This window comes from Lycorma delicatula, chromosome 3, assembly GCF_047948215.1.
Source record: "Lycorma delicatula isolate Av1 chromosome 3, ASM4794821v1, whole genome shotgun sequence".
Lineage (NCBI taxonomy): Eukaryota > Metazoa > Arthropoda > Insecta > Hemiptera > Fulgoridae > Lycorma > Lycorma delicatula.
Window position 1 is genome coordinate 20950125 of NC_134457.1, and position 24203 is coordinate 20974327.

A 24203-nucleotide genomic window follows, 5' to 3' on the forward strand; every position below is an offset into this window, starting at 1 on the left:
ACTCCACATTCTTCACACTTGGTGGGCCTCACGAATCATATCAATATAAATAATTAACAATAAAATAACTAAACTATTGTTGCTAACAGCTGACTATTGATCAAAATAACTGAGTTATGCAAGCACAATCTGTTACATTTCATACACAGGCGGCAAATTCAAAGTGGATCTTACTTTAAAAATACACTTCATATTTTCCTTATGAGCACTTTAACAGCAACCATTGCTTAATCAGTAATGTAAGTTTTATTAAGACTATTGTCAAATTTTTAAATTTAAAGATAATAATATTTTATCTCTGTTATATTAGATAAAATTTGAATAACAATACATAGATATTTTTAGAGTAACTAGTAGCAGTTACATATACCCATCAAGAATACATTGCACTATTTTCTGGCATAGTATTTACTAAGTATATGTACTCATGTGGTTTAGTTTTATGAAAGGTTGCAAAATTTTCTGTGCTACATGGCCCAATAGACAACTGAAAGGAGCAGTGACAGTAGAAATACACAAACCAATAGTCATTTTATGTATGTAATGTTGAAAAATATTAGATAAAAGCAAATATTAAATCATTATATATTATTCTTCACACACAGCAATAAGTGTTTATGTACATCTGATTATATAATGTTATTTCAGCTGGAACTGGAACTGAGTCAAGTTGTAAGAGAACGAGGTGATCTTAGCAATCAATTATCTGTGTTAGCTCGTAAGAAGGAAGGACTTAATGATGAACTGACTAGAGTGAGACAGCGTTTAGAACAAGCAAATGAAACAAACGCTCGTATTAATCGCTTCTATATTGTTATATCCATATATTTCATTTCATTTGTTCAAGTTTTTAAGTAATAAAACTATTTAGTTTATTGATCTTATAACCAATGGATTTCTTTTTAATGCAGTTGTTAATAAATTTAATTGAATTTCACTAAAGTGGGTAAATTCATAAAATTTTTTCAGTTCTGAAAAAAAAAGTTAAATGTTTACCACCTGCATGGTTAAAACACAGTTTAACCATGCACTGCGATAAAGCAGGCCATGAGCAGGCCCACGGCCTGCTTTATCGCAGTCAAGTCCCGAGACCACCAACCAGCTACTCTCTCTCGACCCGTACTCCGAGGGATTGAGAGTTCTGCGGCTTCAACCACCGCAGAAGAGAAATTCTCTGCCAGGTTATCTAGAGGGACCTCGTCCAGGGTAAGTGAACATCCACATCCTGGCCGCAAGAATGTTAGAGAACTTGTGCCAATCCGCCCGCCTGTGCAAGAAACGCCCCTGCTGAACAGGGGCGTCCGCCCTAAAGACATCGCGCAGCCCATCTATCCAATCAAAAACTATGAGCCGATGGTCGCTTTCGGAATCATCGACTACAGATCAGTTCTGAATCCTACCAGGGATATCCTTGCCTATGGTAACATCAATGTTGGTACCAAGGAAGGTCATCCGCAATCCCACCGCGCCGGCGAAGGTAGCCAACTCGCCGGCGATATTGAACACCTCAAAACGGTGCTGCGCGATGAAGCCTTCTAGCAGTTCACCGCCGTCATCTGTGATCCCACTGTGCCAAAGAAGCGATTTGGCGTTCGCATCAACTCCTATAAGAATAGGACGATCCGCTATCAGCCTGATAATTCTATCCCATCTTTCCAAATGTAAATCAGTGGGATCTCTGTTCTGAAAGTACGAACTAACCACAACTAGGTCGAAACCATCCACAGCAAGCTTAACAACGACATGATGCGTGTCAGAGGCTTGCCGTACAAAGACACTAACTATAGACTTCCTGCACAGAACGGCGGATTTACTTTCACCAACATGGAACTTATTCCAACCTGAAAAACCTGGCAGGTCACCCTTGACAACGTACGGGTGTTGCAGAAGTAAAACATCGAGGCTCCGCTTTTCAACGACGTTACCTAACTCCACTTGGACCGCATAGGCACCCTGGGCATTGAGTTGACCGAACCTAACCATCGAGCGAGTTGAAGTAGACCTCAACCGCTCTCAAATAGCTACCACACTCCCTGCTATTGATGGAGTGCCTATGGTTTTTGCGTAACCGCTTGCAGTTAACGCAGACCGGAGCCTCCTTCTTTTGCGGACAGTCGTCGCGCTTGTGGCCCTCTTCACCACAATGCGCGCAGACCAACGCATACTTACAAAACTTGGCCCTATGGACGAATCTACAACACTTGAAACACCACTGCACGTCAAGGTATTCCTTGACGCGACAGGAGGCAAAATCAACGAAGACCCTACCCTCGGACAAAAACTTCTGGTGGAGACCAGCACCTAACTCAAAATCTCCGTGATACCGAGAGGCATCACGCTTTCTAGTCTTGAAGACTAGCCTACACTGCTCTTTGAACGAGGCCTCGTCCAAATCCCTGTTCTGCTCTCGAATGAGAGACAGAACTTCATCGGAGAGACTCTGCTCGATGTCAGTGCGATTGTCAGTAGTGTTATAGTGTTGTATGATTACTTACTGGATTAGAATACAGTCATTAACCATAGCACAATGTCATGGGCAAAATCTATGAGCAAAACATAGTTATTGAATCTACCTAATTTCTCTCATAAAACTAAGTTTTTTTTTAAATCCTAGCATTATGTGCAGAATCAGAACCCAGCTAGTTACATCACTGCTTATAAAACTTACTGTGTATTACAAGTATACTGTGTTTTATTTTGACAACTTCCTTTCAATTATTTTATTAATTACAAAGTAAATTTTGTAACTTTTTTGTATGTACTATTCACAATTCTAATACAAGTTAGAAATTAAAAACCATTAGAAGATGGAATTTTTATCAATAAATTATTTTTTTTATAATTGCAGTAGATACTTCCATTTTTTTCTTTCAGTTGTCTAAATTTGTTAATTTCGTCAGCAACACCTGACTGCCACATAATTACAAAAATATTTTCCTTCTTCATTTTGGGGTTAGAACTGAACTTCTTTTCTATTTACTTAATCCAAGAAAATACTCATTCATTCAGATATGTTTTCTTCAAAAAATCTATGAATAGTTTATAACGCTTTTATTTTTGGGAGTAACCTAACATGATTTCATACTTCACATACATCTTAAATATATTGGTAGTTGTACAATCTTAAAAGATGGATCTAATTCTGTCCAGATTCTACTTTTTTGGGGTATATCCTCTGAGTATTGAGTATTTTTACTTTCCTGGTGAATGTAGTAAGAATAGCTATATTAAAAGTAAAAGTATGGTTGGTGATCATGTCAAAAATGAGGTATCTGGATTTTTGGATATCGCAAAAAAAATTTTTATTTTCTTCAGAGAAAACTTTATTAAAGCAAATTTGTTACCTACAATTGATATATAAATAATCCAAACATTTTTTTTTTTTTTTTAATTTCACACTTTCCTCTTAAAATTGAAACATATGTTTTTTGTTTTTTTGCTGGCTGTACTTCCATTTTGTTTAAATATTTTTCAAAGATTCTTTGAAAGTTTATACAGAGAACTATCAAGAATGTCTACATTTTTTTTTTAATTATGGAACCCGAATCTGAAGTGCAGAAATGTTTTTTGAAAATTTACTTTTTCTTATTTGAACCTTTATTGAACAGGGTGTTAAATTTAGAGAAAACTTTACTTAAACAAATTTGTTAAGATTAACCTATATATGAATATGTTTAGAACAATAGGTAGGAAAGTCAAGCAACACTTTTCCAGCTTTTTTTTATTTTTATTCTTATAAAAACAATTTATATTTTTATAAAAAAGTGAGTCCATCCTTTTTATTTGGAGGTTCATGTTTAATCTTGGACGAGTATCAGGATATGCTTCCTTTTCTTTATCTTTGAAGGATTTGCTCAAAAAAAGTAGGCAGTATAAGCATCTGCTCATTTTTTTCAAGTGATCTTAAAAATCCAATAACTTTTATAATTTAAGCAGTTTAAATATTGTTGAGGACCTAATTCTATGTAACTGATGTTATACTTATATAACGTTTTTGGGGATATCATACTTATTTTAATAACGGAAATATAGGTGAATAAAAACATTAGTTTATTAAGCTCAAAGTATTCTTTGAATTTATGGAATAATAATGTTAAATTTTTCATTTCTTAAACCAATTAATCTGATTTCAACATTTTTTATAATGTAGCAGCGATTTAACCCATTTACACAACTAAGTTTAATTTGACTTTATCAACCCTCATACTGTTATATTTTTTGCAATGCAATAAACACTGTGAACTAAACACATAAACTCTTATATTTGTGCAGTAGGGTACAATAATAATGAAAAAATTTGATGTGGACACCACAACTTCCTTGTGTACGTCTGTTAAATTACATGTACATATTTTTTGCTGCACTTCGTTTAAACTTACTTCATTTGAAAGTGAGATATGATCCTCTAATTTCTTAATAAAGTGGACAGTTACACAATTGCTGAAATATTAGTTTTTATTAACATCAAATATTTGTGAAATTATTAATTAAACAATCTTACATGAAACATTAGATAAAGTAAAAGTCCCTTTATTACTTGTATTTCTAGATCAGTATTATTCGTATCTTCGTGACTAATAATTAATAACTATTAATTAATAAAAATAACTATTCTGTTTAGTGAACTCCTGTATACTGGTTACAAATGTTAATTTCGAGGTTACGGTGTAAAATATTCAGTTTTTATTCTTGGATTATATGGTGAATCATGAAAAATGAAAAAGAAACTATCATACAGGAAAAAGAAAGATATCTAAAAAACCGACAAGAATATGAATATGAAGAGGAAGAAAATGTTAAGACCAAGGAATGAATAAAATCGAATGATGAATATAAAGAGAGAGAAAATATGAAAACTAGAGAACGTGTACACAAACTAAGATCAGAAGAATTATATCAAATCAAAGCGTGATTAAATGTCTGTCAACAAAAAACAAAGAAACGAAATGATGATCAACTGTGACTTAGGGAGAATACTGTCCAACATCAGAGGAGTAATGAACTAAAGATAAGAATTTTTTACAATTTATTAACGATCAGGCATGTATGCCTCAGTGTATATGTTGTTGTTGTGAGGGTCTATTTTTCAGTCACTCTGTAGTTACCTTTAATGTAAATAAAATTATACAGAAATTCCAGAAAAATTAAATAAAATTAGACAGAAATTAAACTAGAAAATCCAAAAATAGTACGATTCTAAATTATAATTTTCAATTAATGTTAAATAATCAGATGCTTCACCAAATCTATTACATATAAACATGTGTAATAATGTTTATTAAATTACTTATACACATTTTTAAAAGTACATATAATTTTATTTCACTAATAACTTTGATTTTTATATATATATATATATTTTTTTTTTTTTATTGTAAATTTTTTTTACAATCATGGGTAATAATAATTAATAAATCAATATATTTAAATTAAAAAAAAGGAGATGAAGTCTGATTTGAACCGATGTGCCTTTCCTTGTAATATCCAAATATTCATTAATTAAAATTTTGCTTGGCTATAACTCTGGAATCAATGAAAATAAATACTACTTATGATATATCGTTGAAATCTCTCAATGAGGGCTTATTACTGCAGTTAAGAAAAAGTCCAAAATCCAAATGTTATGGGATTTTGAGCTTTTTTGGACAATTTTGATTCAGTCAGTTGCAATCAAAAGGGAGGTGCACAACTAGATGTTACAACAGTCCTAAATCTAAAATTTCAACATCCTATGGCTAATCATTTTGGAATTATGTGAGATTCATACATACATATGTACAGACATCACGCCGAAACTAGTCAGAATGGATTCAGGGATGGTCAAAATGTATATTTCTGTTGAAATTTGGAAACCCAAATTTTTTGTGATCATAATACTTCCTATACTTCGTACAAGGAACTAAAAAGTAAATAAATGAAGGTTCATGATAAAGTAATAAATAATAATAACTTTGTATGATAAATAATAACTATGTATTTATTTTATTAAATAAAAAAGTGTTGAAATTACATCATATATTTTCTTTTACATTTAAAATTTATAGTAACAAAAATATTTTATATTCTGTAATTATTTTTATAAATGCTATCTATACAATTGATAAATAAATTAAATTTTGTGTTGATATAGTACATATATACACCTTAATATAAAACATGTACATACATAAAACATTTCTTTCTCAATTAGTATAATTTGAATTAACCAAAGCAGACACTGTTATTGATATTTTGACTTATTTTTTTACATAACACTTCAAAACATTTAAATATAGTTGCAAAACAAAATCTGATCAATATGAAATAAAAAATTTATAAAAGTGCGTACACCTTTTGTTTATTTTATACTACCTTTCATATATTACACGTACAGTGTGTTCAAAAAGTGGTGCATCCTTATGAAAGAATGTTTCCTTTTTTTGTTGCAGGTTTAATTGAGGAAAAATGGGTTACACAATGCAGCAGAGAATATTCATTGTCTCCCAATACATTAGATGTGCCAGTTATAACCAGACCCAGAATGCCTTCATAGAAAATTATGGTGTGGATGCACCAAACAAGTCCACCATCAAGCAGCTCCAAGAAATAGGGAATGTGACAGATGCGGCCAAAAGTGCTAACAACAGAAAAGTTGATTGTTGTGCAAGCTACATATTCTGTTAGGTCTCAAGAAGTCTGTTCAATGCCTATCTAGTTGGTCTGGTCTCACTATCGGTAGTGCCCACACGGCATTGCAGAAGTGTTATAGATGCACCTGTCAGAATTTGTGTTGTTCACGAGTTGTTATCTGTTACCTGCAGACACTGGAAAACATGTAGCTTTCTGTCAGCAGTTCATGTCATGTAACGCCAGTTAGGGAAGAATTAAATGGTTGGGTTTGGTCTGACAAGGCACGGCTCCACCTTGAAGGATAAGTGAATGCAAAGAATTTATGCACTTGATGTACAGAAAATCCATATCAGTTGTATGTGCCTCCACTGCATAGACAAAAAGGGGTGTTTGGTGTGCAGCATTATGTAGGTGAATCTTCATGACATTCTTCCATGCCACAGTGAACAGTGAACAGTGAGCGCTACATACAATTTGTAACAATACTAGCTGTGCAACAATTTGTAAATACTATACCGGGAGACCAGCTAGAGTTCACGTGATTTCAGGATGACAATGCTACGGCTCATACAGCCAACAGCATTATGACTTTTATTTCTTGTTTTGTGTCATGTTATGGTTGCATATTGAACTCAACTTCTAACCTAATGTGTAGGTAGTTGCGTTTTAAATTTCAGTTCCTTCATGTCACTCAGTCTTGCTAAAGACTCGACATATATGTGTTTTCTTTTTGAGTTCACTTCCTAGTAGTACACCAATGGGAATTTCACATGTGGTGTTCACGTTGGTGGCATCCTGACCGAGGCAAGAACAAAGCAGAGAGATGACTTTTGCTGAGGTTCTGAAGATGACCTCTGGTAAAGTCCACATGGTGACCAAAACTGCCACATGAAGGGTGTTTTCCTCTATGGGGTCAGCATTATGACTATCTTGGATCAGTGTTTTCATGGACAAGTGATTTCAAAGGCATTACGACCCCCTCGGTCTCTTGACTTTTTCTTGTGGGGATACCTTAAGGATGCTGTTTACCAAACTCATCCTCAGACCATTGCCAAAGCGCAGAGCGAAATTGAACAATGTGTCACTGCAATTCTTCAACAAATGTTTGCATGTTTACAACATGAGTTTAAGAGTATGGTACGATGTATTCAATTATGTGAATCGCATAATAGAGGCCACTTTCAACAACTAATGTAACCTTCTCATTTTTCCATAAGGTTGCATCACTTTTCGAACACTCTGTACTACTTATAATAGCATGAGGTTATTTGAGTTTGGTAATTTAGGATGGTCATTTAAAAATATAGCAAATGAGAGAAATTAATTAGAAGGTAAAGGTACGGTAATCTATGGAAAAGGGATTAAAAAGTGATTGTAATATGTGTAATTAATATTTGTGATATTACCATTTCTTTTTTTAATTTTTATGTTAAAATATAGAAAATGAATTTAATAGGGCTGAACTGTAATTAATCTTATACTGAACAAACAATTAATCAACACAGAATTACAATAAAATATAGAATAAGAATAAAATAAAATATAGATAAAAATAATAATAATAATAATAATAATATAATAATAATAATAACATACAATAAAATATAGAATAAATTTAATAATAAAAATCAATTTAAATTGATAAATTATCATGTTTCATGGAATAGTTTTTAGCATATACTGTAGTTAATGTATGACTTTCATAAAATGTACAAAATTTATTATATAGGAATTAATTTTAAATTATAATTTAAAAAGGAATAAATTTCACTTTATATAAAAGTAATATTAGAAATATTTTTTGTAATACTAAAATATAACCAGAATATTAATATGGTATTTAATATGCTGCCAGGTTGCTCAATGAGGTAGCTGAAGTTGAAGATTAATGTAACAATCATATGTTACCTTTATGAATAAAGTTGTATATTTAGTATATAGTTTCAGAATTTACTATACTAGGACATATATGGATGTAATTGTGAATGAATATTGTATCATTGCTATATTGCACTTTGGTCCTATTCAAGAAAATATAGAAAAGAAAAAGGTAGATATTAGTAAATTACTCTTTCTCTAGATAAAAAAACGCAATAAAAATGTTACAAACCATAAATAAAGGTATAAGTTATTGGTTTATATATATATTTTTTGTAGATTATTAAAAAAAAGGCAGTCATATAAAATAACATAATAATTTAAATTAATTTTTCTCGCTCCATCATTATTCATTCTAGTTTCTGGGAATTATATTTCTAATGACAACTTTGGCTGAAATAATATTTGTTCTTTTAGGTTTTATGATGAAAGTACCTACAACAGATTCAAATTCATACTTCTTGATTCAGTTTATGAATGGAAAATAAAAGGTTATGTGAGGTTCATAAAGGTTTTGCTGATGTGCTATTTTGGTTTGTCAATACATATACAATTTATAAAGAAGATTGTGTTAGAGTAAACCATTAGGAAAATGTATGCAAGTATATTTATATACATGTTTCTTATACAAAAAAAGGAAGGTGTATTTTTAAATTGTATGTTTGAACAGAAATTTAATTGTACAAATATTTGGTAATTAAAACTAGTTTCATAAAAATTCTGTAAAAAATAATTATTAAATTCATAAAATGTTTTAATGTTGATTATTAACAATAATGATTATTTTTATAATATATAAAGTGATGCTTGAGTTTACCAGTATTAACTCTGAATGACAAATAACTGATCAGAAGTTAATTTTAAAGAATCTTCAGGCAAAATTTTTTTATTGGAATTAATCATGAAAACTGCCTAAAATAAAACTCGCTATATAGTATGTGTATACTGAAGTACTATAGGTTCAGTCCTTGGGCCACTGTACTATATATTTTTTCACTAATGATATAAATATTTACATATATAATGAGGTTAAAATCGATCTAAAAAACCAAAAGATCACAGAAAATGAAATATTGGACAGAAAAATTTAAAAAAGAGAAAAATCAATTTTTCAAGAAAAAGGTAACTGTGCTTAAGAATAGTTAAAAGAAAGAAGAGAACTGTAAGCTCAAAGAAAGAGAGAATATTGAGTAAAGAAAAAACCACACAGTAGATGAAGATTGGAACATGGTCATTCAGAGGCCAAAATCTAAAAGAAAAAGAAATCATTTTGTAAATTTTTAGATATCACTTCTATTCTTAAACGTGGATCTTCTTAAAATGTATTACTGCAGTAAAATTCCACAGTTGAAACAGTTGCAAAGTTACTTGATATTTAACTAAGAAAAATATGATTTATTGTTACTCATTTTAAGAAATAATAATATTTTTCTACCCTAAAGATGTTAAATTTTGTTTAAATGTTCTGTTTATGGACAATCCATTATTGAGGTACTTAAATGTCATTCATTAGTTACTAGGGTATTAATTAAACTTGCTATAAAGATCTGTTTTTATTCAATGGATGAATTTTTAGAATGTGAAAATGGGAAACTGGCTTGAGTGAATGTGTGTGAGTTTATCATTAAATAATATGAAACTAAAATTAAATGATCCATTATTATTTTGTTTGATGTTAATGAATAGGGGGGGGGGGAAGAGAGAGAGAGATAACAATACAATTAAATTTAACAATTTTTTTGTTATGTGATAAAAAAAAATTCTTGTAGTAAAAGGAAAAGAAATTTCTATTGCTAGAACTGTTCATACACATATTTTCACATGTACTCACTCATTCACATGTATATAATACATACAAAAATACAAGAAATGAATTTTTACAAAGACAACAAATTTGAATTTTATATAACAAAACTATAAAGGTGTCTTAAAAAACAGATCTTAATTATTAATGAAATAATTAACTCACTTTAAATCCACACTGAATTATATTTATAAAATGGCAGTGTCATATTACTTAAACTGATTACTTACAAATATATTTTTCTTGTTTATTCAGATTTAATTACGTTTGATTTGAAAAATAATTTATACTTTGTAAGAAACAGTACCATAAGTATATACTAAGGACCATATTAAAAGTTTATAACACAAAGAGAGAGAGATACTGGCAACTTTATTAAGGATGTAGTTTGAAGAATGTGAAGAAGGCAGAGAGGCCTCATCATTTGGATTTTGTTTTCTTTTTTATACAAATACAAATAGGTACTATTCTTTATGGCAATGTGCAGATCAGTTATTGATTTTTAGTTATTTAGGCAGATTTTCTTACTGTTATAAAATCATTCAACTAACCTTTAAAATTTTAGCTAATTATTTGTTTTGTTTTAATTAGATCATTTCATGTATTAATTAGAGCAATTAACTGGTTCTTGCCTATCTAACTGCTCGAAGGAATGTAGACTTAGTTACATAATTTTCCTAAACTCTCTGCTGTGCATAAACTTCTATTACAGATTTTTAACATAATTATTTTTTAAAACTTCTGTTTAGAATTAGTTAAATTATGCCTTATATGTATATATAAATAAAAAAAATTAAAAATTTTGCAGAATTAATTTTTCAGTTTGAATAACATTGCAACATATCTAACACAAAGGAATATTAAAAAGAAACAGGAATTTAAGAAAAATAAGTACAACCTAAAACTACATGCATCTGTACAAGACAGATGCACTAGTTCAGTAAAATTATTTTCTGTCAAGCCACATAGTCTAACGAAGAATGAGAAAGTTAAATATGGAGGAAATTTTTGTTGCTTCTTTTCAACAGTTATTTCAATAATTTTTATTTCTTGATCGGTCAAAGAAGATTTTGTTATTGCCTTGTCCTGAATATTCATTAGGTTATAAAAACCTCAAGATCATGGTGTAATTTTCTGATTTGAACCCAAAGGGATACTGCAAATAATCTGAAATATCAATTTTACTTATAAGATTTGTCTGTTGAGTGTGGTAGTGCAGAGATTGTATAATTTTCTGGAAAAATAATAAATTTGCAAACTTTTTTGGTTTAGGTAATATCAGTTTCAAAGAAATAATAATCTTTACTGAATCGTGTCTGGCTAATTGGCACAGATTTATCATAACAATCTTTGCAGTGAATTATTCAAAAAGTAGACCTAGGTAACATCAAATAGACATTACCCATTATCCTCTCCATAACCCAGTCCCGTAGTTTGGATGCTGAATGGCCATCAACTTGTTCTAAAATATTTATTGTACGTGTATTGTATTTTATCTAACCATGCATACTTTAAATTAGCACTAATTCTTATCACTGAACTGCTATATCACTTAATAAGATATTTTTAAACGACTCACTTATTGAATGCTAATCACTTGTAATTAATGTCAGTTTTATCAACCTTTGGCCAGAGTAATTGAAAAATTTCCTTTTACATTTCATTTACTTCACTGCTGATATTATACTGAAAAGTATACTCAATGTTATCAGAAATATATTTATAAATGCTAGAATACAAAAATGTACACTTATATGAATGATTCACTTGTTATCAATTGACTTTTTAAAATAAATAAGGTAATTTATTTATGGAGGAGTACTATTATCAGTAGAAAGTTTCTTAGTTTGCATTTCATCATAAGCTATTGTAAATACACTTTTCTTTTCCAGAAGACTTTGATTTCTTCTACGTAGAGTTTGACTGGGAGGCATCATCAATGACATAGCTATACCAGAATCTAAATCATCTTCCAATCCTCTTCTATCTTTCTCTTTTTCTTTCTTTGTATCTTGCCGCTTTAATGATTTCATGAACTTTACTGTGTTTACTACTTTTTCTGGTTTTTCATGTCTTTCTGGTTTTTCTAATTTTTCTAGTTTTTCATCTGACTTTTTACGTTCTCTCTCCTCCTTTTTCTTTTTGTACCATTCCATATATCTTGGAACTCGTGTAGGTTTTTCTTCTTTTTTAAAGGCTTCAAGGGTTTTTAACACAGCAGCACTCTTTTCCAGTTCTTTTTTACCCCCTAATCTGCCGGTTTCTCCTGAACTTTGATTTTGTTTCTTTTCTACGATTAATATTTCTGTTGATGATTTAGAGGTTACTGAACCCTGTTTTGATTTTGCTGAAAGATGGGTGGAGCTATGCGGTTGTGATTTCGTCTGATCTTTTGCGGGTGTAAATAATCTGGAAAGTGAAACAATACCCATGAGTCTCTTTTTGCTAACCGGTGTAGAATGTAATGATTTGGCTTTTGCCTTTCCTGATAATTCTTTGGCGGCTTCAAGCGTGTGGGCAGTTGATGTCAATGTAGGTAACTGGCTTTCACTTGAACTTTTAAGTTTAGCTTTTTTTCGTGCATTTCCAAATCGTGCAAATCCTTTAAGGGCACCCATCATTGATTTAAGATTATTTGTTTCACCACTTTCAGATTCTCTTCCTGATTCCGAGAGATCACTAGTGTTCAGTAATGCTGGGTCGACTGATGGCACAATATGTTCACTCTGGTCTTCAGGAAGGTTTAATTTAGGAGCCATATGACTGGCTGCCGCCACTGAATATATAGATGGGTGATTATCACGAGGACTCTTTTGAACATTCTGTAATTCTTCATCTTCTTGCCCGGGTTTAGAAGCCCCTACTACTGTTCCTACAAATTGTGACGTAGTATGAAAAGATGGACTGTGGCTACTTTCTGGCTCCATTATTTGTACTTCTCCAGAAAATCCAATCAATGATGGACTATTTCTTTGCAACTCTAATTCTTGTGCTTCACTAGCTAGTCCAAATACTGTCTCTACAGCTTGTGATGTTGCATAAAATGATGCACTATGTTGGCTTCCTTGCTCACTTGGCTGGTACGACTGGGAATATTGAACATTCCCTACCATACCCATGGCTGATCCTAGAGCCTGGGTCGCTGAATGAAAAGATGGAGAATCTCCTCTTCTAGACCCTACATCAGAGACTGGACTGCATTGTCCAGTCATACCAATTGCTGATCCTATTGCATGTGTTGCTGAATGAAAAGATGCAGCATGACCTATGTCTGTATCTGCTACTTCTGTTGGTGGAGAATGTCTTTCGATATTTCTAAAATCTTTAAATGAGCCCATAGCTTGTGCAGTTGCATGCATAGAAGGAATATTTTGATGGGTTAATTGTTGAGAAATAACAGGTGATTGTGGATGGCTGCTACCGACTAAATTACTCATAGCTCCCATGGCATATGAAGCTGACTGAAATGGTGAATGCTGTTTACCATCTCTCCTATCACCACCAATACTTTGGCTTTTAGATCCTTTTGAAATTTTTCCTTCACTTTCCTCACCCGAGGAATCTTTATCTAGAATAATATTGTACGTTTCTGATGACTTAAATGAATCAGGAACTGTAGCCTCTTCTACTGCTCTGCCTCCAGCGGTTCTTAACATATAAAGTTTAATCCTAGTAGATTGTTTACGAAGTAGGCTAGACTTAGTTGCTGCAAAATTAGGTTTTTCATCTCTTGTGTAGGCTGCTGCTGCTGTTGCAGCTTCTACAGCACTTTCTGTCTCTTCTAATATTGGTGTCTTAATTTCACATCTTTTTTCATTTCTGTTCACAATGTCATCAAAATTATCCATTTTATGTCTTCTTTGATTATATCTCAATTTTCTACCGTGCCTGTTGAATGATTTCTTTCGGATTTCAGCTTTCCGTTCTTCTAATTCACTATCACTAACTGATTCATCATTATCACTCTTTACTTTCCTTCGTGGAGGACGCATAGTATAAAATCCTTCTTCTGTTTGGGTACTTCTATCTCTATCTGTTTGAGTTCCCATTGATGTCATGACACCCGGAAGACTTTGAGTCTCATCCACACTACTTGATGCATGTCCTAAAAATCGCCGTTGTTCTTCTACAAGAAAACGTGTTAATAATAAGTCTCGCTGAAGTACAGTCAGTCTGCTAACATCCTGAGACAGTGTCTCAGGATCTGGTTTGTATTCCATCAGTCGTCTTATTAAATCACCATCACGTTTATCTTCCTCTTCCTCTTTTTCATCCTGCTTCTCCTGATCTTCATCATCCACTTCTGCCTGAGTGGTACGCTGAGTGCTACCGCCTTCTCTTCTTCGCTGATCTTCCATAAATCTTTTCATTATTATATCCTTTCCTTCGTCTTCATGTTTATTATCCTTTGTATCATGAACAACAGTGAATGGCCGGTCTGGCTGATTTAATCCAGGACCGTCTTCTTCTTCAATCCTTCCTCTAGTAACTAATCTGAGAATTTCTGCATTACCATCTCGAATAAACATTTGATCTCTACTCTGAGGCATATCATCAATCAATTCCTTCTCTGAAACTTTCATTCGTCTTCCACCATCTGAACCTCTCTCATATTCATGTCGTCTGATAGAATCTGTATCATCATCATGATGCCCTCTCATCGCTAATCTTGATGGGTCTAATACTCTATATTCAGCCCCGTCAATATCTTCTACAAAAACTGGTTCTCCTCCTTGCCTGTTAGCAATATCTTGTGTGTAAATAACATTAGGACCCCCGTGTCTGGCACGATCTCGAGGTAGTACCACATCTCTGGGGAGTCGTACGTATTCAGGTTGACCTTTACCAACCAGAACTAATCTCTGCTGCTGCTGCTGTTCATTGCGTCTACTGAAATGCCATTGATTTCTGTGGCTAGCATCTCCACTCCATGCTTCTTTATATCCTCCACTCCATTCAGCTAAAACCAAAACAAATCACACAAATGAAAAATATTAAACTACAGAGACAATAGCAATAAAAATCATTTAAATTTCTCTAATCACTGAGAATTATTATTATTTTAATATGTGGATTTACTTATTGCTTTCTTACTATGAATAATTTACCTTACTAATGGAGGCCAGTATTTCTTATTTTATTAAGCTTTCTTTTTACCAAAATTAGGCTTTTATATTTCAAGAGTATACATTAGGTGTAGGTGTTATGTTCTTAAATGTGTGAAGAAAGATAATTTCTGAATTTAAAGTTGCTAAACATTTTGATATAATTAATTCATAATTATAATATATTATATTAAACATTTTAATGTTTAATTGCCAATAAACTTGACAAAGGCAAATAATAAATTCTAATTTCCATTAATAATGTATAAATAAGTAGTTATGTTATTAAATATTTTTTACACTTTTTATATAACAAAGTTATATATCAAAATTAAAGATTTCTGTCATCCATTGTTTATTTCCAGTTTTTATCCATTGTTAATTACGTTCTATACTTATAAATGACGTAATTAAAATAAAATGTTAAATAATACGAGAAAAAATTGAAAAAGATTTCTTATTTGAGGTCAAAGAAACATTAAATTTTCCAAATTGTAGACTTTAACTTGTATTTTTATCACTATAAAACATAATTTTAATTTTTATGCAAACAAAATGAAGTAAAAAGATTATTGTTGAATTCTTCTTAAGTGGAGTAACAATTTTCAGAAATTAAATTACAGTATGGTGCATATTGCTTTTGCACCATACTGCACTTTAAAAAAAATAAAAATATAAAAAAAAGTAAACATTCAGTTAAAAAAGAAATTAAAACTACTGCAAACACAATATGTGAGAATTAGCAAAAGTTGCTCAGAAAATTAATTTAGGATGGTCTCCTCTCACCCCTTATAGCAATCTCCAATCTCTGTGATGAGCCCTACTCTACAGGGAAACGAGATGACCTAACATAACACAGAAGAACCAGTGTTCTTCTGTGAACCCATGAATAACATGGGTTCTTCTGTGAACACATGTGTGCGACACATTAAAGTTTCTTTTTCCTTAAAAAAGAAAACCTTAATGAAAAGAAAGAACCTTAATGTGTTGCATACGGAATCTATCAGGGATGGGAGAACTAACAAACTTTAACAAGCAATAAATAAATTAAAAAAAATAGGTTTGATACTATGTAATTACCCTAGTATAAGAAAAACACAGTAAGAATCCGTGTTAAATAACAATAGTCAAAAATAAAACCTAAAGAAAAATCCTGCAAATATCTTTACAAAAAAGCAAAGCCTGTTGTCAAGTACATCAATATCTTTATCTATTTCATTTAGTGTCTTTATACATCTCATCAATGGCACAAAGTACTGTGACCTTCCACAGCTTTAAACATCTTGTGCCTTCTAAACCTCACATGCGGTACAATAATACCAATGTTTTATACATCGACATTGATATACCCATGAATTATCTTATGTATCAGGAACAACCCCTGAATCATCCTTCTACCTTTTAATGGTGCTAAACTCAATGATCTGCAGGATTCTTCATAACTTAAGCCCTGTTCCATCAGACCACGCATTGGAAGTGCGGTAAAAAACACTTCTGGACTGCTTCTATCATATTAGTTGTGTAATCTTTATCATAATTCCAGACACTGAACAATATTCCAAAATAGGTCTCACCATGGTCTGGTACAAATGCAGGATGGTGGTAGCATTCATAAAATCCTGACTTACCCACAACAGCAACCCTAGATTTCTGACTCTGGCAGTCATTTTCTTGACGTGCCTATCGAACAGCAGCTTTAGTGACTGAAACTACCTGTATATGGAATATGGAAAAGACCGAAAAGAAGAACCTTAATCTGCCAAAAGGATTGAAAACTCACTAAATCCTACAACAAGCTATTATGAAACAAACCATCTAATCACTTATTGGCCTTTCAACAGGGAGTACAGAAAACTAATTGGTTTGAGCCGAGGCCAAAGGCCGAGAAGCAATGCTACAAATTTATAATAATATAAAATATATATTAATTTTATTATTATTATTAAATAAAGATTACTTTTGAAAATCATTCAGTCTATAATTTACTGGTAAGCAACTGGGAAACAATATTATACTTAAAAACTGTTCCCAAAATTTTTCTTAAAATCTAACAGATTGTCATTTTGATAATTAAACATTCATCGGTAGGTGCTAAGGAAAACATACATCTGAGAAAAAAATAAAATAAGTAGAAAATGAAGAAATAATAATTAAAAATATTAATATTACTTATAAAACATTATAAAATGAGCAGGGTTTTTAAAATTAAGTAAAAAATACAAACTACTGCTGTTGTTCCAGACTAACAAAAAATATAAATTTATTTGTGATTTTTTATTTTATTTTTACCTTTCTTAGCTTCGTCATAATTAAATTGAATTTAATTGTGTAAGGTAAAAAAAAATTATGACGAACTTACCAGAGGAAAAATATTTATATTAATAGTAAGTAAAAATTTATCTTAAAATTTTTAATTGGCTTTTAAAAATATTGTAAAAATTACTAGTTCTGTAGTATTTTGTAAGTATTATTTGTCAGTTAAGATTGTTTTAACTATTATTATTTTTTCTCTTTTATTTAGTTTACGTATTAACTAATATACATTTCTTCCTCGTGTGGTAATCAAAATAGTTTATTTAAACCATCTAATTTTAGATTTTAAGTAAATTTTTGGGAAGCAGTTTTTCAGTAATTATTTTCCAGTTTGTTTCAATAACCATTTAGCATAGCCCTTTATTTGTAACTATTTTAGTATTAATTACTACTGTTTTGGAATTATTCCAAGAATATAGTTTATGAGTAAGAATGTCTTAATAAATTAAATTAATAAAATTTTAATTTGGTGAAAATCAAAGATAATATTTTTCTTAAACTTGCTCAACTTGCGACTACATTAATATTTTTTATTTTTAACTCGTCAAAATATTGATTTTAAATCATAAAAATTGAAAAGAACATAATTTTTATATGTTGAAACATATGGTATGTGTGATAGTACGGGGTACAAATTACAAAATAAAAAACAAAACATCACAGCAATAAAACCACTAAAACTTCTTTACCAGTAGAATAATTACCTTAATCTGGAAAAATTCTTATTACTGTTAATAAATAACATATTAATGAACATTTGCGTTCTAATTATATTAAGCCTTCATTTAAAAGAAATCCATGAATCTTGACATTTTTTTTGGGTTTCAGAGATTAACATTTCATGACATTTGTGCTTTATTTTATTTTTTAGATTTTAATATCTGAAAATCTTTTCACATATTCTACAGAAATGCAACACATTTTAATGTGTCGCATTTGTAATTTTAGCAATATGAATAGAAATGATATTAGTATTATTAGTAAAATAAAAATAATACATCACATTAACAGACTAAGAGAAAATAACTTAAAAATTTAAAAGGTTCTGGATACCATTCAGCTTTTACAACAACAAGCAAAATTCACAGAACACAATTGCCAAACAAATACAATGTCCCTGGAGTACAGTCGCCGCCAAGTAACAGTGCGCTTGCAGTGACAACGATTACTATCTGATGTAAAAACATATTCCTCACTCTTAGTAATCCTCCTTACCAAATAACTGTTCTACTTTTAACAAATAAATGCAACAATTTTGAAATGAAATACTAATTCTTTACTAATATTGATTTACCGTAGATTCATGGCTAATTCTGTACTGTACATTGTAAACTGTAATAATATCTATTGACAAAATAAAATCTATTACTAATTACATGGTAAATATTGCTATAGATGGTTATAACTGCAACTTTAATTACTTATTGGAAAATGAATTATCTGTTTAATTCTTCAGCTAGAACACTCTCTTCAGCCGTCACTATCTTCAGTGTAATTGTCATTATTATCATTGTCACTATATAAAGAGACAATGAAAGATTCTGTCAGAGAATCTATTAAAAATTCTTGGCTCCAATACTCACCTTTGATTTTTTTAATCTTTTCATAGTAAGGTTTCCAGTGTTTGTAACTCATTGAATTTATTTTATCTTCACACAGTTTTTGCACTTCTGACATCTTAAATGTTGTGGTGTGGCTTACTACATGTCGTTTTATCTCTGGACCACCATCTTGATCAGATTTAAATCAGGATGGTAAGGTGGAAACCATAGAATTTGTTAAATTGATGTGGTTTTCTGTTAGCCATATCATGTTTCTGTAGCCAAACAATCACGTCTTGTTTCTTGCTCGATGATATTGGACGTTTTTCAGAAAGGGTGTTATGATACAGAGCATTATCAATAACTGCTACAGAATCAGGAAGAAGGTTAACAACTAAATTTTTCTTCAGCCCATTTCAAATAATTTTTAATATTCATTCTATCATGGTAATCGCCACATTCGATTTGGCTGTCCAAGTTAACATTGCGTTTGGAATAAAGCCCATTTCACCTCTGGCGTGAATTATAAATAAGCATTAATTTTTATTTATTGGTAAATGAAGTCTTGCATCACTGTCATCAGCCCATGGCTTTGCTGTTGAAAGAGATGATAAAACATAGGATTCATTTAAGTATACAATTGTCCAGTTATATTTTCTAAAATCACCGATTGCCTGCAAATATCCTTTTCTGTCTAATATGTTTTCAAACAAACATTTTCCTTTCATTTTCTGTTTTGCACTTAAAACCTAGTTCTTTCAAAATTCTTTTTAAACTAGTTTCACTGTTGTTAAAATTAATTTAATTTTAAATTCTTTACAGAGTTTGTTAACTGTTGGCAGCTCACCTATCTTTGAGTGAAATTCATTCACAGTTCGCCTAACCACACCTTTATCAAAATCACCTAATCTGGTTTAGAACGTTTCTTTTCCCTTTTCAGGGTGATAAACGAACATTCTGGCACCTTGGATTGAAATTCTATTTTCTCTTTTTTAGGCTTCTAACCTGGGTTCTGAAATGCCATAGACAGCTGCAGTTTTCTCTTCACACTTCTGTATAGCAATTAAATACTTGTCATTTTTTAATTTTCCTATTGCTAAAGATTCTGTCTTCGTGAAATTATACATGTTGTTTACATTTTTGTGTGCCTTCATTGAAGTTTCTTACCTCCACAACAGATTTAAATTCAGCCATAACTATTTGTACATTAATGAACTACTTTAAAAAATTTGTAGTATTAACCATAATAAAAACCTTTTCAAATATTTTATCATATATTAATTGATTATGTAACAAAATATATGACACATGCCAAAAGAACCGTACTGACAAGCAGAACCACAGAACTGAACTTTATGTACAGGAAAAGCAAAAGAGAAAAAAGTAAAATAAAATAAAACTAATTGTTTTGTATTCTCAACATGATGTCCCTTTTTTAATACTGTAAACACACAAAAATACATTGCTTTTTAAATAGCACTTACATCATGTTTGTACTTGTAAGAGATCACTAATCATGGTGTGCCAGTGTTTCAAAGAACAGTAGAATAGAAATGAAATGTAGGTTTATCATCCAAGCTCACTGTTATGTGGCGGCTACATACATAAAATTGTTCTGTTCTAATTACACAATGTTTTGCATTGATCAAATGGTAAGAAGGAAAATCTTTTACCCTAACTGTAATGCAATGTAAAATTGAACATGTAAAATGCTCCAAAGCGATAAATCAATTTGGTAAAGCAAATGATGAATATGTATTGCAAATTTTTTAATTTGCTAAAAGAAACCTTATAAACACATCGATCGAAACAGACCAACAAACTTGATATTTCATTCATTTACATTAATAGACCACATATTGAAATACTTGAATATCACAAAAATGATAATCTAAATTAACATATACTTTTTTTGATTACATTCTTAATTCGCGAATAATTAAAAAAAAAATTCTACGGTAACATCAGTTGATGCCAGTGTGAAAAGCAGTACTAGTCACGAAAATTGGTTAAAAAAGATAGCTGAAAAGATCGTAAACTAAGTTTTTAAAAACGTTTTATTGTACAATTTAGTTTGGTATATTGATTTTTAAAAAAATGTAATTGTTAAAAACATTTTTATAATTTTACATTTTTTGAGATTTAAGATTTAAATTAAAACAAAATAATTGACATCCATGTAAATATATTAAATGACAATTTATGTGAGATTCTATAGGCAGGAACACTACTAACCTTGAACCCCTTTTGACTCATGACCTTGTTTTTTTCCAGTATAACCATCTTCAGGTGAATGGACCCTTCTTTTCCTGATAAATAAACAACATTCATCAAATAAATTTCATGGAACATTAAAGAATGGGTTAGAAAGTGTAAACAAACCAAAAAATGTATAACAAATGTAAATATACATGTATTCTAGGTTCTATTCTAGTTAATTTTAATTAGCATAGGCATGCTAAAGGAATATCCTAACCACTTCTAGAACTCATTATGAACAGTGTGTGTCAAAGTGATGCAAAGTGTTACGCCTGCTTTTCCATGTGAAATTTTGACAATCTGAAGCCTAGTTGAAACCAGCTTTTCACACTTACAGCTCTGTACAGCTTCTCAACCATTACTCTGATGCTGGATCCTAATTAACAACACTCTGTCTATGATCTAAAGAATTAAACAGCTATATATTCATAAACTATGTGGATAGAAGATGCAGTTTACAGGCTTGTTTCATTATAGTTCTAAAATAATAGAGAAGCACAGTAATTCATATTTAGATAGTCACTTTCTAAAAAAAAAATCTTTAAACTTACTGCTGATATAAAAGATTATTAGCTGACAAAAATTACATTTTACAATTTGATAAAGAGAACTAATTGTAGGATTTTTCTTTTTTTAGAAAAGAAAATTTAATAAAAATTCAAATTTCTAAACATGAAATATTATGCTTTCAGAAGATTTATTGAAGGTATTAAGCAGTTCCTTCATCAATCTTGCTATATATAAGACTTTTATTAAGGCATTTATCTTTAAGTGGTTACGAAAACTTTTTAGTATTGTATGAATTCTTGATTTATGAAATGTTTGTTTAATAAACTATTTTTGTTGAATTTATTTTGATTTAATATTTCATAATCTTCAAGTGTTTATTTATCTGAATTGTTCAAGACTTTTATGTAAGATTTATGTGCTGCATGTAAAATTTTCACTTGTTATTAATCTTTAGATTGTTAAAAAATCATGTGTAATCAAGTAAGCAAGGAAATAATGAAATAATCGAAAACAGCAAAAAGTTCCAGTAATCTCTATCCCAGAAATAATTCCACGTAATTATAAATACATTCATGCTGCACGTAAAATTTTCTATGCTGCTTTAATATTATTGACATACTTAACAGCCACTAAAATATATACTTATATTAATTCTATAAATAAAGTCATTTACTTTAAACTTACCATATTATTATTATGTATATGAATAAATAAATAAAACTTAACTACTCATATTATTATTAATATATATACAAATGCATAAATAAATCTTTTCCACTGATCTGTACATAATAATACATTATATGTTTACAACAGGAGTGGCTAGATATAATATTCCATGCATAAAAAACATCGAGCTTCCCCAGAATTTTCCTGGTTTTTCAAGGGAAATAAATCTTTTTCCACTGATCTGTACATAATAATACATTATATGTTTACAACAGGAGTGGCTAGATATAATATTCCATGCATAAAAAACATGGAGCTTCCCCAGAATTTTCCTGGTTTTTCAAGGGAAACTGTGGTAAACACTTAATCAGAGAGTATCACAAAATATACTATTAAGAAATAAAAAATTAGGATTAAGGGTGGAACAGCTGATTATTTCTAAGAAGCTTATATAGTGGGGATGTGGGGATTATATTGAATGGAGTAACGGTCTGTATTTTTTCGAGGGTGATGATGGCCATGCAATTACAGTAACATCAGGACTCTAAAGTTCAAATACTGGAAACTTTCCTCATTCCAGAACTACAACGATTTCCTGTGAATTAGAACACTCATTTCCAACAAGATGGAGTGACTAGTCACACAGCCACGTAACCATGAACCTTTTGAAAGATCTTTTCCCGAACCACCTCACCAGTAGGAATGGGAATGATCAATGGCCTACATGATTGTCAGACCTGAGTTCTTGTGATATCTTTTTATGGCAATATCTCACATCAAAGGTTTTTGAGACTTACTCAGCAACAATAAAGGACTTAAAGGTATAGATTACAGAAGTTCATGCAATAACACTTACAGTACTAGGACGTGTCTATGAGAATTTCCATATAAGAATCAGACAGTGTGTATAAAATGATAGTCACAATCTTCTGGTGTACTATTTTTACAGGTTTCATGATGAATGCAGTGAGTAAAAAATTAACCTGATTTCTTGATGCTATCATATTTGATTTTCATCAAATGTTCTCACTCTTTAGGAGATAGTTTTACATTAGTAACCAGAGGCACCAACTTACTGTGCAACTTCAGTTAAATTAAAAAGTAATTTTAATTTATATAAGATGTAATTGTAGTTTCCTGGGTAGGAAAATAAATTATACCTCCTTATAACATGGTGGTTTGACATCTAGAACAGCTCAGACAGTACCATCCTGAAAATTGACGGCTCTGAAGGAAGGTAAAAATAATAACTGAAGGAAGGTAAAATAATAATAAGCCACATTCAGTGAACCAGCTTACACAGACCATGTAAGTAAGTTAAAACCAATGGACACCGCATCCTGTTGGCGTTTTTTAATGGTTAGTAGCTATTAGAAATGATGCTAAGCAGAATTAAAAAATTAATAACAATAAATAAAATAATAAAGTTGACATAACCTAAACTTTTATTTGTGTTGATGTATTGGTACACTACTATTAATAATTTGATCACTAAGCGGCAAAACTAGTTTTATG

At 30.9% G+C, this 24203-nt stretch overlaps 2 protein-coding genes across 6 annotated transcripts in view; one reads left to right on the forward strand and one right to left on the reverse strand.

Moving 5' to 3' along the window:
- Window positions 1–9126, forward strand: part of LOC142321433 (rootletin-like) — a 29551-nt gene extending 20425 nt beyond the window's left edge. For 2 of the 5 annotated variants that reach the window (XR_012755630.1, XM_075359505.1), the window contains one exon: window positions 6429–8122. Coding sequence is in view for 3 of the 5 variants with exons in the window: in XM_075359505.1 (XP_075215620.1) it covers window positions 6429–6438 (10 nt within the window). In the remaining 2 variants the exon portion in view is untranslated. Of the gene's footprint in view, window positions 1–648; window positions 882–6428; window positions 8123–8904 lie in introns of those variants that run through there. The other 3 variants (XR_012755631.1, XM_075359504.1, XM_075359503.1) reach the window with 2 other exon arrangements.
- Window positions 9094–24203, reverse strand: part of LOC142321432 (cadherin-86C-like) — a 178786-nt gene continuing 163676 nt past the window's right edge. The window contains exons 18-19 of the mRNA XM_075359502.1: window positions 21486–21559; window positions 9094–15251 (exon numbers count right to left, since the gene is read on the reverse strand). Of these exons, the coding sequence (XP_075215617.1) occupies window positions 12100–15251; window positions 21486–21559 (3226 nt within the window). The 3' untranslated portion in view covers window positions 9094–12099. The remainder of the gene's footprint in view (window positions 15252–21485; window positions 21560–24203) is intronic.